This window comes from Arvicola amphibius, chromosome 8 (genome assembly GCF_903992535.2).
Source record: "Arvicola amphibius chromosome 8, mArvAmp1.2, whole genome shotgun sequence".
Lineage (NCBI taxonomy): Eukaryota > Metazoa > Chordata > Mammalia > Rodentia > Cricetidae > Arvicola > Arvicola amphibius.
Window position 1 is genome coordinate 111929891 of NC_052054.1, and position 14267 is coordinate 111944157.

Here is a 14267-nt window from a genome sequence, read left to right on the forward strand (position 1 = left end):
AATGCATTTTTATCAGTTCACTTAGAGTGGAGGGAGAGGAGACGGGCGGCGGGGGGGGGGGGGGAAATGACTGGGAGAATATAGATCTGCCTGCCTTGATCGACTCTCTCTCTCCTTCCCCACCTCCTTCCACCCTGTCTGCAGTGAGGCTGCCTTTTTGGACTCTCTTACTCCCTGGCTTCCTATGGGAGTGGTCAGTGTAGACCTACCTGGTGACTGGTGAGGGAAGGGAGAAGAGCGAGGGCATTAACTTCCCGATCTCTCTCCATACTGACACCAAGGCTGCAGCCTCCTCCCCCCAAAAGTCCCCACTCCTTCCAGAGGAGCGTGATCCAGAGCTCATTCTCTCTAGGTCACCCTGTGCCCTGAGGCTGGGAATGGTGACCAGTGTCTGTAACCATCCATAGCAGCTTCTCTGTTCTTCCCACGCTTTCTGTAATGTCTTCATTAAGCTCTGCTTAGATGACCCAGCCTGATGGCATGTCTGCTTCCTATCCACTGTGATGCTGTACCTAGCGCAGAACCAAGTATGTAAGTGTTCTTGCCCCTACCCCATTTCCCTGCAAGTCTGGACAACGAGCAGCGTGGGCTCAACTCTTCTTTCCCTCCTTTCTGTGCCTGTCATTGTGTCTACCTGGAATCCCAGCTTTTGGAGTCTGGCTTCTTTCTGGACTGTGTGCTGTAAGAGTGTCATGCACTCCCTAGTTTCACACTTGGCTACCAAAGCAGCTTGTCCGGATGTGACAGGCATGTAGGCCTGGGCCTGTGAGGACGGTCCGTCAGGCCACAGTGGCTCCAAGCAAGCATTCATTTTCATAACTACAGACCTCTCTTAGCCTGTTGGCCATTTCTGCCCATCTCCTCACCCTCTGCCAACGCTCCCAGCCAGGACTCAAGAGGCTGCTGTACCCAAACCCACATGACTTGCAGGATCTCCTGTTGGGCCTCAGCCAAGTCTTGGTTCCCCTTGCTGAAACACTGCCATTCAGAGGATCTGCCTTCTTTACTTCTCGGCATCTCTAGGGAGACCCACTTGGCAACATCAGGGTGAGAAGGAGGAGACTAGAAAGAGGGGGACAGTGCTTCTGACTTGTGCCTCCTAATGAATAGACCTTCAAGGATAGAGTTCCGCTTAGGAAGAGCTTTAAGTACTGTTTAGGGATTAGGGGAACGACATACAGGCTCTCATTGCAAGGCCAGCTGACACATATATAAAGCAGAAAAAAAAAAAAACACGGTCCTCTAATCCCACTTCCTAGGATAAACCCCCTTTTAAGCTCCACGTATATAATTTTAAACCTATTCTATAAATACGTAAGAATGTATGTGAAGCCTTTTTGCATGCATAGGATCATAGTGCAATGTTTATTCCACAGTCTGTTTTATTCCTTAGATACTATAGTCATGGAACTGTTTTTCCATCAGTTCGTTAGGATTTACAAGACTGGTTTTTTTTTTTAGCTGCACATTTTTTCATAATATAAACTTGCATAATGTTTTGTGGCTAGTTGGTTGCTTTCTTCCTCTAATAACTAACACGGCAGTCAGTGTTCCTTAGCATAAATGTGTAAAAGCTTTTAGCGCTATTCCTAGAGGAAATTTGCTTAAATAGGAATTGTTGATCAGAGTTCTTAAATACTCAGCTTAAATGCTTGAATTTATACTGTAAAGACCTTATCCTGGAAACACACCCCCACACACACAACAAACAACCAGAATGTTTTGTATGTGTATGTGCGCAATGCTCATATGTGTGCAGGTTTATCTAGGACTGAAGCCAGAGGTCCCCATTTGGGTATATTCCACAATCACTCTCCACCTTACTTTTTGAGGCAGTGTCTCTCACAGAACCTGGTGCTCACCGATTCAGCTAGGCTGGCTGACCATGGAACCTCCAGCATGACCACGGAACCTGTCCCTGCTTCCCCAGAGCTAGAATTACGAGTTTGCCACCCTATCTGTATTTTTATAGGGATACTGGGAATTGAACTCGTGTCCTCATGCTTGTGTGCAGGTGCTTTACCAACGGAGATGCCTCTAGTCCCCCATCTCTAGTTTCTTCTCTGTCTGTAGCTCATACTTATCCACCAATACTACTTCCCCTTTGCTGTCTGCGAAGCTGTGGTTCCCAAGACTAGGTGTATTCTTGCTCTGCCAAGTTCTCCCCACAGCACCTTTGCTGACTCACCTAGTTGCTTATGTCTCGTTTCTTCTCCATCAGCTGTCCTCAGACCTGCCCTGAACTCTAGTCTGTAATGTAGACGGCTATCCTCAGAGGATCAATTTGTTGTTTTCAAATACATTCTTCAGTCTCTATTCAAGTGGGTCAGGAAATTCACTTTGACTGGTAGCCAAGGGTCATTACAGGGACAGCCATCTCTCATGCTTGCCTGATAGCATTTCAAGTATTCTCCTTGATTTTACAGACCATAAAGTATTTGTAGCATTTCAATGAGTTGAGTTATGTCCTTCCTTGTAGGACTTGCCATGGGAATCAGAGTCCTAAAGGGCCCTTCTAGCATGAAAGCCCTCACTGTAAATGCATCTTCTAAGCAACCTCTCCAGTCTCCACATTCTTTATACTTGACTCTTGACTGTTACATCATTCATCTCAGAGAAAGGGCTTCCTTGTTTCTTTTTGGAGTGAGGGACCTGCTTCATGGATTCTCTGTAGAAAATCATCCTCACAGAAGAGCTTGTGGTGTATTCGGCAGATGTTGAGTTTTATACAGTTTAGGGAAGATCTTTAAAGGGAAGACCTGTGGGACAGCTAGAGGCCCTGCGCCCTGACCCCAGCTTTCCTGTGTGGTTTGTCCTCATGGATATGTGCCACACCCATTGGCACTGTGTGGTTTCCCATGGTAGGTCAGCTTTGTGTCTAAACTGAGGAGTAACCAACCGATCGTTCCAGAAGTGAGGCAGCCAGGCATCCTCAAAACTGCACTTTGTAATTCCTTTATCTGGCTGACAGAGAAGGATCTTGCACTTGAGGTCAGCCTGGAATCTATGGCAAGATCTTGTTCCCAAAATTGGTCAGGCACCGCTCCCTTCAGTATGAAAGTCTGTGCTACGTGCCTGATTGTGCCACATGTGTGTGTACATTGTCTTGATGAATTCTGCTGAAGTCATTGGCTCAGCGAGCTGTCCAGATTGGCTTTGAATCCAGGTTCTCTGTGTTCTCAGTCTCACACCTGGCCTCTGTAAAAAGGCGATGGGTCTGGGATGTAGTGCCTGGGATGGGAGAGAGAGCAGAGGTGCCCGTCCATCTGCCCACTTCTCCAGCTGAGAAGTAGAACATGGACAGATGTAGCCCGCCTGCTGGCACTGGTCACCCAGTCCTGGGGTCAGATGCATCGGCAGAAAAGGTCAAACATCCAGCAGATGTGTGTCTACATAGAATGGTTAATGTGTGCCGGTTTTACTGGTCAGTAATGGCGTCAGTACACAGCCAAGGTTGGGTTAACCTGTGAGCCGCTTACCTCCCCCCACCCACCCACACCCTAGTTCACACTTCTCATCATTCATAGCTTTAATCCTCCTTAGCCGAATTACACACACTTCTGTAGCAATTAATCTCCCCAGGTCTTTGTTTTCTACCCCAGAGCAATAATTTAGTAACCACTTCCCGCATTTCACAGTTTCTAAAAATTAGCTGCACTAGAGCTGGAGACTTGATGTTTTCCTCAGGGATTAAAGGGGCTCATTAGGAGGTGGGTATTTTTCTCACTTTCTCGTTGATTTTTCAGTTTCCACTGAGACTGTTTTATCACGCTGACTAGAAGTAAAGATGAAGAATACTAACTTTTATTGGTGGGTTGTCCCAAGCCAGAATCCAGGCTGGCTTGTGCTTATAGCAGTTCCAAGCTAAGTCAGGCCGCACTGGATTCCAAGGCTTGCTACAGCCTAGTGTCGCCTGTGGCTGGGGAGAATGAGAGGTTTCCCCAGTCCCTGGACAATTCTGTTATCCTATGGTGTCAGATACTATAGCACTTTCAGCTACTTATATTTTACAGAAGAGTGCTTGTGACAGAACAAAGCTTGCTCCGCCTTCTGCCTGTCCTCTCTCTTTGACCTCTCCTCCTTCTCTGGGAGTGCACCCTGTCCGAAGTTCCTCACCTCAAAAGCTATGATTGGCCAGTGTTATCCACCAAGAAAGGTCTACCAAAAAGTCTCAGGAGCTCGCTTCCTCCTTTCTCTTTCTTATGTTGCGTTTCATGTAGAGGAGGGCCCCATATCCTACATATAATATCTTTTCTTATTGTCCCAGCAACCTTGCGAGGTCCATACTGTAATTATCCGATATTTCTGTCTGTGCAGAAAGGTGGTACAGGGAGGCCATGCTACCTCACCAGGCTCACAGAGTTCATCTTTAAAGGTTTAATGTTTAATAAAGATCTTAGAAATCCCCCATATCGATCTAGAAACACCAGCAGGGACCTTCTGACGGCTCGGTTGTACTATGCAGTTGCTGTTGTCATCCGTTGTCTGTGGCTGTGTTAGTTTGCTTGTTGCTGTGAGAAAATGCCTGAAGATGGCAGCTAAGGGAACGTAGGGCTTATTTCGGCTCATGGTGTGAGGGTGTCGTCCATTATGGGGGGACAATAATGGTAGCAGTGGCATGGGTGGCTGGTCATCCTGTATCCACTCTTGAGAAATAGAAATGAAACCTGGTGCCCAGCTAGCTTGTTCCTTTTTTCCTTTAAAACGGGTAACTATGAAAAGTAATGGGGATGGTAATTGGCTTCACTATATATAGAAATATATAGAAATGGTTTTGCTGGGTCTTCTTGCCTATACCATTACATGGTACACCTTAAACACAATGTACGGTGTTTTCTAAAACAAAGTAAAATGTAAAAAAAAAATTAAAAAGTAACTTTATTCTTTTGCCCATTAAAGGTCAACCCCTTACAAAGCACTGTGTGGCGAGTACCTAATGATCTACTTACATTCTATTCAGCAGAATTAAAGTGAGTTTAGCGATGCCCAGAGGCATTCTGTCTAGACTGAAGACCGAGAATTCTGCACCAGGGAGAAAGAAGTCATTGTCCTTATCTTTGTCCTTCTGAGGGAGCTATTTGTAGCAAAGGGAGCTTTGCCGACTGAATTGCTGTCTTTCCTGTGCAGCTTCCCTGGTGACCGCCAGCCACTTGTGTCCCGTCTGGCAGTCATCAGGCATACACTACATCTGCCTCTGATTTCTTTAGGGTCTACCAGCACCCCGAATGGCTTATGGTACAACTTCATTGAGCTGCCCTACCATGGTGAAAGCATCAGCATGCTGATCGCCCTGCCCACTGAGAGCTCCACCCCACTCTCAGCCATCATCCCCCACATCAGTACCAAGACCATCGATAGCTGGATGAACACCATGGTACCCAAGAGGATGCAGCTGGTTCTGCCCAAGTAAGTGTCCCTTCCCTTAAAAGAAAGGATGTGCTGCTCAAGGGACAACTCATAATACATAGTAGAAACAGGGAGCTAAGATGGTTTGTTTGTAGAGAGTGTGGGGGGAAACCATGCTATGTTTTCTGAAAGCTTCCTCTGAGCCCCTGCCGTGCCTGTTTGTGGTGGGATAAAGAGGATACTAAATGAAACTAAGCAGTCTTGGCCTTAGAACGTCCCCACAAGTACAAATCCATGAATCTGTCACAATTTCTAACATAACTCTTTCCATTCGGAGAATTGAAAAACACACACATACCTTCATGTAGCGTGGATGCTCACACAGTAGTCTGAGGAGCTTGGAGAGATCACCACTGATCGTCCAGGTATCAGCTAGATGCCACTAAAGCCCAAGGCCCATGAAATCAGTTAAGTTCTTTGCACCATATTTAAGGCAGCTTTTCTTTTATGCCCCCAAAGTAAATTATAGATGGAATTTCTGATGTTACAGCTCAAGGCTAGGGCAGAAGCAGCCCCAGTTCTTGGTGCATCCTAATTCCCAACAATTCAAAGGTTATTTTTTCCAGTATGTGGAAAGAGTGATGTAATTTGTCTTCTTTGTGAACTTTTCATCTTTACCAGCTTTCTTATTCCTGAGAGGGTCTAACCACAGCTCAGTGGGAGCAGAAAACTCTCATGGCTTTTAATTCTCCAGCCACTGAGTTAAGTAATCAAGAGCAGTACTTATACACCCAAGCACTAGACCTCTTTCCTCCCAAGGGGGCTGGAGTGGTAGCTCTCCACAATTAAGAGTGCATACTGCCCTTGCAGAGGACCTGGATTTGGTCTCTGGCACCCACGTGGTAGCACACAACTCTAATTCCAGAGGATCTGGTGGCCTCTTCTGGCTTCTTTGGTACCATGTGTACATGTGGTGCACATACATACACGCAGACAAAATACTTATACATCTGTATAAGTATTAAATGTTAAATACATCCTAGCCAGTCTTATAAGTCACTGAATAACATTTAACCAAATATCTGGTATGGAGTGCCTGTCCCATGTGGATGGTCAAGCTCATTGTGAATGAATAGAGGAAGTATTGTCTACTTACCTGTCCCACGTGGATGGCCATGCTCATTGTGAATGAGTAGAGGATGTGTTGTCTGCTTACCTGGCATTTAAACATTGGGTTAAGAAGTCAGGCTGCTGTTCGGAGTGGTGTTCTACGTCTTCCTTGGATCATCTGTTTGTAAATAGGCACTGATTTTGTCATGTTTGAATCATTTAGAGCATTTTTTATTTTCCCCTACATTTTCTGTTTTCATGTAGGTTCACAGCTGTGGCACAAACAGATCTGAAGGAGCCACTGAAAGCTCTTGGCATCACTGAGATGTTTGAGCCACTGAAGGCAAATTTCGCAAAAATCACAAGTATGTCGAGTTTAAAACTTACTTAGACTTCAAGAAAATGTTGAAGGTCCTTATTTGCTCAAAAAGAAAAATCAAAATCAGGAGTGTCTTGCCCTAAACCTGTGCAAGTTTGAATTTGATGCATTGCCAAAGGATGCTGTTGACTGTAAACCTGTCAATCATCCTTCATCATTTACTCCTGCATGTCATGTGAGGCCCGAGGGACCACAAGATTAAGGACTTCTACATGTATTGCCTGACTGCTGAGCAATATTTATAATCCCAAACCTCATAGTTTGTCTCTTAATTAGGACTTAGTTGCTCTTTATTTTCTAATGCAAACTTTTCCCTTGGGTTTGAAAGTGCTCACACACAGTCTCTCTCTCTCTCTCTCTCTCTCTCTCTCTCTCTCTCTCTCTCTCTCTCTCTCTCTCTCTCTCTCTCTCTCTCTCTCTCTCTCCCCCTCCCTCCCTCCCTCCCTCCTTCCCTCCCTCCCTTCCTCTCTCTCTCTCCCTCCTTCCCTCCTTCCCTCCCTCCCTCTCTCCCTCCCTCCCTTCCTCCCTCCCTCCCTCCCTCCCTCCCTCCCTCCTCTGCTGCATTGATCTTCTCACTCCCTTTCATTCCTGGTCTCCTGCCAGAATATTAGCATCACCTTTTGGGTCTGATCCAGACCTCCTGAATCACAACCTTTATTTCAATGCGATCCTTTGGCCTAATAAAGTTTGAGAAGCACTTCTTGTTCAGGGTCACCTGTTAGAGTCTAAATGTCAAGCAGGAGGACCAGATGCCCTGATCTCCTTATGCTGTTCTCTTGAACCTTGTAGGTGATCTGAGTCACATGAACATGCATCTAGTCACAGCTAACCATAGTAGAGCTGGGTGTTGTATAGACAATGCAAACCCAGGTGACTTCCCCACCACAAAAAGGAAAAAATCCCTTTGCCCTCCATCCAGATCCATATCCTGTCAGGTTCATGCTGACTGGAGTTGGTGCCACCCACTGGGAATTATTTGTTGCCTGGGCTCTGGTGAGAAGGAATTGAGGACCCTCACTGGAGGGTTCCCAAGACAGAGCTGCAGCTCTGTGCCTGGCCCTTCCCAGGATTCCCTTTCTCATATTACTGTGCTGGTGGATGGTAATGGGCTAGGAAAGCCAGCCCTTCCTGCAACTAACTAACCATGTGACTAGGGACAGATTTCTTAACCTGTGAACCTCAGTTTCCCCATCTGCAATCCTTCCTAAGATGGACAGATAGTTTGTAATCGGACAATGCCCTTGTCTTTCTTCTTCAGGAAAGAAAATGGCATTTCACAAATCTCTATTCTTTTTATTCTTAAAATTAGCAATGGCTGAGTTGAAATGCTTAGAGGTGCTAAAACATTTGGGGTCTGGGAATCCCTCCCATAAGTAACAATTACAAATTATTTAGCAGAAATTAAAATCCACTGCAAGTGATAACCAACTAATACCCTCAATCTATAGGATGGTCAGAGGTTACTTCGGACCCCCCCCCCTTTTTTTTTACACAAACTGAGAGTTGCCATGACTCTGAGTTTACTCCTGACGCTGTAGATGGCGTGCTCATGGAACAAGTGCTGATTTTGTGTTTTTCTGGGAACAGGGTCAGAAAGCCTTCATGTCTCTCACATCTTGCAAAAAGCAAAGATTGAAGTCAGTGAAGATGGAACCAAAGCCTCAGCAGCGACAAGTAAGTGCTGGGTCACATGGCAAGGCCACTTCTAGTAGGAAAGCAGACACGCTCCAATTCACTCGTCATTTTAGCAAACTTCTAGGGAGCCTTGTTTCCAGCTGAGTACTGGGGTGGTAGGAGGGGGGAGCTGACCCTTGGGAGACAGCAATGAGTATGGATAGACAAAGTATTTCATGAAGATGATGATGATGAGGAGGAGGAGGAGGAGGAGTATGGGTAGATGAAGTATTTCATCATGATGATGATGGTGACAACCACAGTGTTGATGTCAGCGGTATAGCTTAGTGGTAGAGTACTTGCCCAAGTTACACAAGGCCTTGGGTTTGAACACTAGCACTGAGGGGGAAAATCATGTTAGTGTAGGAATTTCATCTAGGAAGGGAGTGGGCATTCTGCTGGAAAGAACCAGAGAGCATGTTGTTCATCCTTGTGGGCCTCCCTATCTATCGCCAGCACAAGTCCTCAAGTCCACAAATATATCGAGAACATTGCAGAGGTCCACAGCCGAGTGGGTATGCCTCACTTCGTCTTCCAAAAAAAGCTTTATTTATCAAACCAAGGGTTGGCGCTGTAGACTTAGCCTGAGCACAGTTACATGTCGGTCCTTGCTCTCAGGAGGGTAAAGCACATCTGCCTGCTTTACAGACTGGAAAGGCCCATCTTTAGTTTGAAACATAATAGCTAGTACGGGAGTATAGCTCATCAGGTCGGTCTCCCAGGACAACGTGAAGAAGCAGCATCATTCACAGGACTTCACAGGATTTCTGGGCATCTGTCCTTGATCAGTAGAACATCTGCATGTGTCTTCTTGGTAGTTTATAAGGAGAGAAAACCTACCCCCAGCCACTGCCATCAGTCACTCGGGTGTGATGGGGTGAGGAGACTGAGCTGCAACCTGTAAGCTCACAGAGTAAATTCACTGCACATATGCGGCCGGATGGTTGACTATGTCTAGCCATGAAATAGTTATTTGTCTGTAGAGTCAGCCTCTTATACATCCCAAACAAAGGCTTACATTTTTCCCCTGTCACTTTAAAATGGCATTTATCATAAAGACCTAGAATACGAGGCTTAAAATTTTTAAAATACCCTTTGTGTTTTCTAGATGATCGCAACATCTTAAATTTGACCAAAGTGATTTCTCAGTTTTGCCGACGAATATTCCAGTTAGGGCCAGCTATGTGATTTGTAGAGGAGCCCTTTGTGACTGGAAATACAGACTTACTGTTCTAGATTTTACTAGGAATTCCAAGACCACTACGGCAAAGTGTACCAAACCAAGCCCAGGGTTCCAGTCGCTGCTGAATTAGTCATCACTGGCTTCCGCGACAATGCCGGAGGCTGGAGAACTTAGCAGATATTTATTTTCCCACAGCTCTTGAGGCCAGAAGTCCAGTGGCAGCAGGCTTGGCTTATCTTGATGTCTGATGTCTTTCTCCTTGGCTTTGTGTGCTCATGTGGTCTTGCCACATCCCTGGTGCCCCTACCTATCTTAATAAGGACATCAGTTCTGTTGGGTTAGACCCTCACGTCTAGGTCCTTCTGGGTCCCTTAGAGCTTCTGTAAAGGGTCTATCTCGAAGTGTAACCATATTAGGAACTTAGTATCCCCAACATAGGAATTTTAGGGAGACACAATTCTGTCTGTGCTGCCTGCTGTCTGTTTGTAATTCTGGGTGAAGCAGTTTGCCCAGCATAACTTTTGAGTATTCACTTTCGAAGAGCAAGCCAAAGTCGTTCCTGTCATTCAGAAATTTGAGGAAAGCACTGAGCCATTATACCAGACACTGGTGGTTATACCAGCCTTCATGGTCTCGTTGAATGGGGCCAGCCATTGATTAGTCAGCAGAGCAGACAGATCTAATATCTGTGCTGTCTAAAGAAGCTTTCTGTCAGGCTAGAGTGTAGTTTACTGGCAGATAACTTGCTCAGCCGTCATGTGGTCCCAGGTTTATCCCCAGAATTGCATGAATAACAAAGAGTGCTTTCTAAAGCGGGTACCCACACTAATGAGTTGAGCAGTGGTCTAACTTAGCATGTGCAGATGAGCTGTCTGCTTTGCAATCACACGGGGCACCAAAATGGTGTACCAAAGGAGAAGGCATAGAACCAACAGTTAGGCATTCCGAACTGGCCCTCGATCTTCAGAAAGAATGTGGGAAGGTTAAAGAGGTCCAGAGGCTTTATTAGCATGGCAGATGGTATGGATAAAAATAGCTTATAATAACAGCAAATAGGCACTGGATGCCCATTTGGCGGCAGTCTCTGTCCTGAGAGCAATAGTGTGTTTTATGCCATTCAGTCCTCATAAGTCTATGAGGACGAAATGTATTTATTGTGAAGATGGGGCTGTTACAGAATAAAGGAGACAGTAACCGTGAAAAGCCCAGCCCAGTGTTCAACAAATGGCTACCGTTGAGATCATTTTATAGCATGCCAAGTCAGGAGACAAAGCAAGTATATCCTCAGACACCAGCATCTGGGAGTGTAGTCACTGGCCTCCTGCTGATTGGCTAATGCCTCTGCTTCTTTCCATAGCTGCAATCCTAATTGCAAGGTCATCGCCTCCCTGGTTTATAGTAGACAGGCCTTTCCTGTTTTTCATCCGACATAATCCCACAGGTGAGTGGTTCTTGGGTCGCATCCCTGGCTTTCCATCACCAGACAGGTGCTCTCCGGCAACAGTAGTGGCCATCAGTGTGACCCTCAAGCTGTTTCTTTGTGTCCACTGTGGACGACACTATGAATATTGTAACCACTGACTTTAAGAGGAAGGAAAATCAAATCTGTGTTATGGAATTGGATGGGACCTTTCAAGATTGCCCAGATTGTACTTTTGGAGGAAGGTGGTGGTTTTTTACCATATAAGAAGGTTCAGCATACCCTTAATAGTTTTAAAAAAATACCTTAAATTTTTGCAACACACTCTGTCTTCACCTTTTGTGAGACTGCTCAGATATAATATGAGGAAATTTTCCATGCAATAGATCTCAGCCCCACAGTTCATTCCTTAAACTGGGCTCTTATCTTTAGCTTCTGTGTGTGTGTGTGTGTGTGTGTGTGTGTGTGTGTGTGTGTGTGTGTGTGTAGTGTATGTGGGCAGCTGTATATGGATACATGTGCACATATATGCATGTCCAAAGTTGGTTATCATTCCTTAGGTGCTATCTATCCTGGGTTTTTTGTTGTTTGTTTGTTTTTAGACAGGGACCTGGGACTTGAAGATTAGGCTAGGCTGGCTGGCCAGCTAGCCCCAGGAGCCCTCCTTCTCCCTATCACATTATAAGCTATAAGTATGTGCTGCCATATTTGGCTTTTTCTGTAGGTGCTGAGTATTGCACTCTGGTCCTCGTGTTTACATGGCAAGTCCTTTACCTATAGCCATCTCATCAGCTCACTGAGTTCATCTTTTAAAAAGGAATGATCAAAATATATTATATGAAACATTTTCTTAATTAAAAAGATAATGTTTTTAAAAAGAAACTAAAAAAAAAAAACATAGTACGGCTGGAGAGATGGCTCAGCAGTTAAGAGTGCTTTCTGCTCTTGCAGAGGATCTGAGTTCTGTTCCTAGTGCCCACATCAGGCAGCTTATAGCTGCCTGTCACTTCATTGTGGTCTGGTGGCCTCTGACCTCTGTAGGCCCCTGTATATATGCTCTGTACATAATCGCATGAAGGCACACACATCCACATAAATGAAAATAAAAGATTTTTTTAAAGGTATAATAAGGATAGTAACAATCCCCCCCCCCCATGAGGTATAATCCTGCCTTTATGGAAAGGTTTGCTTCACATCCATATACTGTGGTTGCTAATAGGTTTTATTGTTTGCTGTTATTTTACTCAGAAGGTGTAGTTCCTTTTTGCTTTGCATGTCCCCATTTGTGCGTCAGAGTCGATCAGTCCAACACTGGAGCTTCTTACCACTTGTGGCTACTTAACCTAAACTTCCTTTAAAATGGTAATTAGAATCGCAACTTCTTAGCCACACCATCCTCACTGCAGCCACCACATTTGAGAACTGGGTTCCATATCGCACAGTGAAGGTGGAGACTCTCTCTGCCCTTGGAGAAAGTTCTGTGGAATGTCACAGATGGCCAAGAGACCTCCTGCCCCAGCATGCAGAACCTTCCATCTTGCCCCGTGCATTCATTTTAAAGAGTTCATTATTCTCTCTTTTGAATCCTCTAGGTGCCATCTTGTTCCTGGGGCAGATAAACAAGCCCTGAAGAATAGGCAGAAGAAGCCCACGCAAAGCGAAGATGACTTTGTTCTGAAGAAGACTCCCTTCCCCACATCTTCCATAGTTCTGTTAAATATTTTTGTACACCGCTTTCTGTTTTGAAACTGGTTCATAGCAATGGCTCAGTGACGCAAGTGTTTCTGGTCAGCGCTGTGTCGGAGGAAAGGGCAGAATGGCTAGGATGCGCCTGTGAAGAATGAACGGGGGGCTTCAAGACGTCCAACAGAGTTCCTTAAACTACTGATCAGTTACCGAGATTAACAACCCCCCCTGAGTATTTGCTGTCTATCCAGTTCAGGACTTCTGTTTCGTTTTTGTTTATATGTGTGATTTTCCAGGAGAAGTTTAATCAGTGTGACAGAAGAAAAAAAGAAAGACATTTTATAGTTCTTTTTATGGAAAAAAACATCATTTGCCTTTTTGATCCCCCCCCCCAACTTCCACCCAAAGGCTTGAAGGTGGTAAGGGGTGGAACTAGCGAAAGCTGTAGCCTCTTCGTGTGTTGTTTTTGTTGTTGTTGCTATGGTTGTTTTATATAACGCATGTATCCACTAAAATAAAGTTTGAAAACTAACGGCTCGCTAGACACAATTTGCTGTCAAGCCACGCACCTGTCACTACTGGTCCGTACCCTTTGGATTGGCATTTTTGTATTTTGTACAAAGTAAGAAATAAAGTGTTACGAGTAGTAAAAATTTAAAAGAAGCCATTTCTCTGTGTGAAAAAATGACATCAAAAGAAACAGCCTTTTCAAAAACCTTCCCTCGACCTCTCACGGTAAGCCTTCGTTCTGAGGCAGCTTGCGGGAGCTTCAAAGCCCCAGACTTTTTCTGTCCTTTTTCTTGCAACCTGACAAGCAATTGTCATCCCTTGACTCAGTGCCTCCCAGTTTACAGACCTCCTCCAGCAGTGACTATTCCGGGAATCCCAGCTCTGGTCCTCAGCTGCCGTCCCCTTGAGCAGTAGCTAAGGAGTCACTGTAGACAAGTACCCTGACAAGGACAGAAAAGAAATTTCTGAAGGTTTCTCTATTTTAAAAATCTAAACAGCAGTAAATGTTTTGGTTTTGGTGGGACTGGCTAGAGGGGATGCTGTTCGAATTGACAGTTTTTGTTTCACGTGGAGGAGTAATTTTTTCATGCTGAATTTAAACATCACACTTGTGTTAAAATTTACTGGGCATTTTAAGGTAAGTTTCTAGAAAAATTGTATGGTGTGTCATCAGAAAAGTTTAAAACATTGAAACAGCAAGACGGGTCAGCAGGTAGAGGTGTTTGCGGCCAAGCCTGAGGGACCGAAGTTCAATCCCCAGGCCCCCCGTGGTGGAAGAACTGACTCCCATAGGTTGTTGTGACCTCTGCATGCACACTGTAGCTTGCATTCATACACCCCAAATAACAAGTGAAATTTTAAAAAAATTTAAGACCATTTAAAACACTTCTTATCAAAACTTAAGAATTTATTGCTATTTTGAGCCCAGAAGCTCCACAATTTATGCTACATCAAAATGT

General features: G+C 45.0%; 1 protein-coding gene across 1 annotated transcript in view; it reads left to right on the forward strand.

The window, feature by feature from the left end:
- Positions 1 to 13428, forward strand: part of Serpine2 (serpin family E member 2) — a 58480-nt gene extending 45052 nt beyond the window's left edge. Inside the window, exons 5-9 of the mRNA XM_038339934.1 lie at positions 5208 to 5406; positions 6721 to 6821; positions 8423 to 8509; positions 11050 to 11133; positions 12705 to 13428. Coding sequence (XP_038195862.1) covers positions 5208 to 5406; positions 6721 to 6821; positions 8423 to 8509; positions 11050 to 11133; positions 12705 to 12742 — 509 coding nt within the window. The 3' untranslated portion in view covers positions 12743 to 13428. The remainder of the gene's footprint in view (positions 1 to 5207; positions 5407 to 6720; positions 6822 to 8422; positions 8510 to 11049; positions 11134 to 12704) is intronic.
- The last annotated feature ends 839 nt before the right edge of the window (positions 13429 to 14267 follow it).